This window comes from Sinocyclocheilus anshuiensis, unplaced genomic scaffold, assembly GCF_001515605.1.
Source record: "Sinocyclocheilus anshuiensis isolate Anshui unplaced genomic scaffold, SAMN03320099.WGS_v1.1 C33006688, whole genome shotgun sequence".
NCBI lineage: Eukaryota > Metazoa > Chordata > Actinopteri > Cypriniformes > Cyprinidae > Sinocyclocheilus > Sinocyclocheilus anshuiensis.
The window spans coordinates 1-2,042 of NW_015621343.1; the positions used below are offsets into that span (position 1 = coordinate 1).

Genomic DNA, 2,042 nt, shown 5'->3' on the forward strand with positions numbered 1-2,042 from the left:
AAAAAAAAACAACAATTCAAACTTTTTCAAGTTCAACACATAACAATACAGAATTTTCCACATTTCTTCCATAATACCACATTAAAGTATATTCCAAATTTTACAAAATGAGATGCTGTCAAAATGATGAGATGTCACCTACACATGTTGGTCTTTCAATTTCATTACCATCGATACAAAGGGGGGGGGGATAATTTTGTACCGTAATGTAAACACGAACCATGTAACATACTGCAGTGATTGTAAGCTGTAAATGTTTTTTTTTTCTTATGAAAAGATAACCACATTTTCTTCTAGGCTTTATCTCAAACCTGACCATTCAGCGTCAGTATTTCCCTAATGATGAAGACCAGACCGGTGCAGCCAAAGCTCTTCTCCGACTGCAGGACACCTATCAACTGGACACACAGACCATCTCCTCTGGAGACCTGCCTGGTGAGTGTGACCTTGCCTCTGTCCAAACATACTTCAGATATACCTTTTCTGCATCTCATTGCATGTTTTCTTATAGGTGTTACTACAAGCTCGCCGTTTAAAAGCACCCTGACGGTAGAGGATTGTTTTGAGCTGGGAAAAGTAGCTTACTCTGAAGCAGACTACTACCACACAGAGTTATGGATGGCCCAGGCACTCAAGCAACTGGATGAAGGAGAAGAAACCAGTGTTGACATTGTTACCGTGCTGGACTACCTCAGCTACTCAGTCTACCAGCAGGGGGAGCTGGAGAGAGCTCTGGAACAAACCAAGAGACTGCTGAGTGTGGGTTAGTCTGCTCTACAAAACTATAATATAATATTTACACTAAAGCTGAACTCCATATCGCGTCTTAGTGCGATTGTCAAATCGTGCAGGCTGTGATTTAATTAAATAAATATATGCTTTACTGGTTTCAAGTGTGGCATTTACACACCGGCAGTGCATATTTTTATTTGACAGCAAGCTGTGTAAACCCAAGTATGAACACCCTCATTTTTTCCCAAATCTTGCAGTCCTAAAAGGATTTCACAAACACACACACACACAATCTTCAGAGTCAAAATGTAAGTTTCTGTATTTTTCTATACTGACACACTCCTCAAAAAAATCGCACTAATTCTATAATGTTTCATTCTAAATGTATCTATTCAAATAATCTGGTGAACATTCCTGTATTTTTTCATATTGCAATATATATCACAGAAAAATGAATTACTGCAATGTCAGTTTTTTTTCCAGTGTACATGAAGCCCTAATTTAAAAAAAAATTTCACATGCCATTGAAGAAAGGAGTCCAGAATATCGTATCATGACCTGTGAAATTGACCTGTGAATGTCAAATTAACATTTGAGACATTCAGCAGTTCTCCAAACTATTGCAAAATGTTTAACACGTTTATCTCTGCTGTACAGATCCTGAGCACCAGCGAGCACTTGGGAACCTAAAGTATTTTGACTACCAGCTAGCCAAACAGAAGAAGGATGAGAAGGAGCCGAGTGCCAAGGAAGAGAGCAAGAAAGAACAGGAAAGGACGGTTGGGAAAGGGGAATATTTCCCTGAAAAGAGGAAATATGAGCAGCTATGTAGAGGACAAGGAGTCAGAATGGTGAATAATAAAATACTGTTAAATACTGCATTAATATAAATATGCACTGGAATGTCATATTAAGCACGAAATGCTGATGCATTAGCTGATGTGAGTCATTTTTAATATATCAGTGCAGCTCTATATCCACAGCCACCTAATTTAGCCGTTTCTGCTGTTTTTTTTTACTTTGCATTGATGTAACTTGACTTATTTATAAAGTAGTGATTTCTGTATATGAGGTAATTAATTATTAAACACAGGACTTTGAATTATTTATGCACACCCACGGTGGTAATACGGCCATAACACAAAGCTCTATTTTTATCCAGTCCACCAAAGCTCAATGCATACTGCCCACAAAAGTCATAAAAACTCAAATGCTTCAATCAGAGAGGATGACACACAGCTTTAGGGAGTCAGTGAATCAGTATTTTCATGACAGTGCCTAGCTGGTTCATCACATTGAAACTAACTTGT

General features: G+C 38.1%; 1 protein-coding gene across 1 annotated transcript; it reads left to right on the forward strand.

Annotated features, from left to right (window-relative positions):
* Nucleotides 1-297: 297 nt before the first annotated feature.
* LOC107683172 (prolyl 4-hydroxylase subunit alpha-1-like) lies at nucleotides 298-2,015 on the forward strand (the record flags this gene model as incomplete). Its single annotated transcript, XM_016479246.1, has 3 exons — nucleotides 298-435; nucleotides 512-763; nucleotides 1,390-2,015. Coding segments are annotated over 3 exons (623 nt in total), but the record flags the coding sequence as incomplete, so codon positions are not given.
* Between the last annotated feature and the right edge of the window lie 27 nt (nucleotides 2,016-2,042).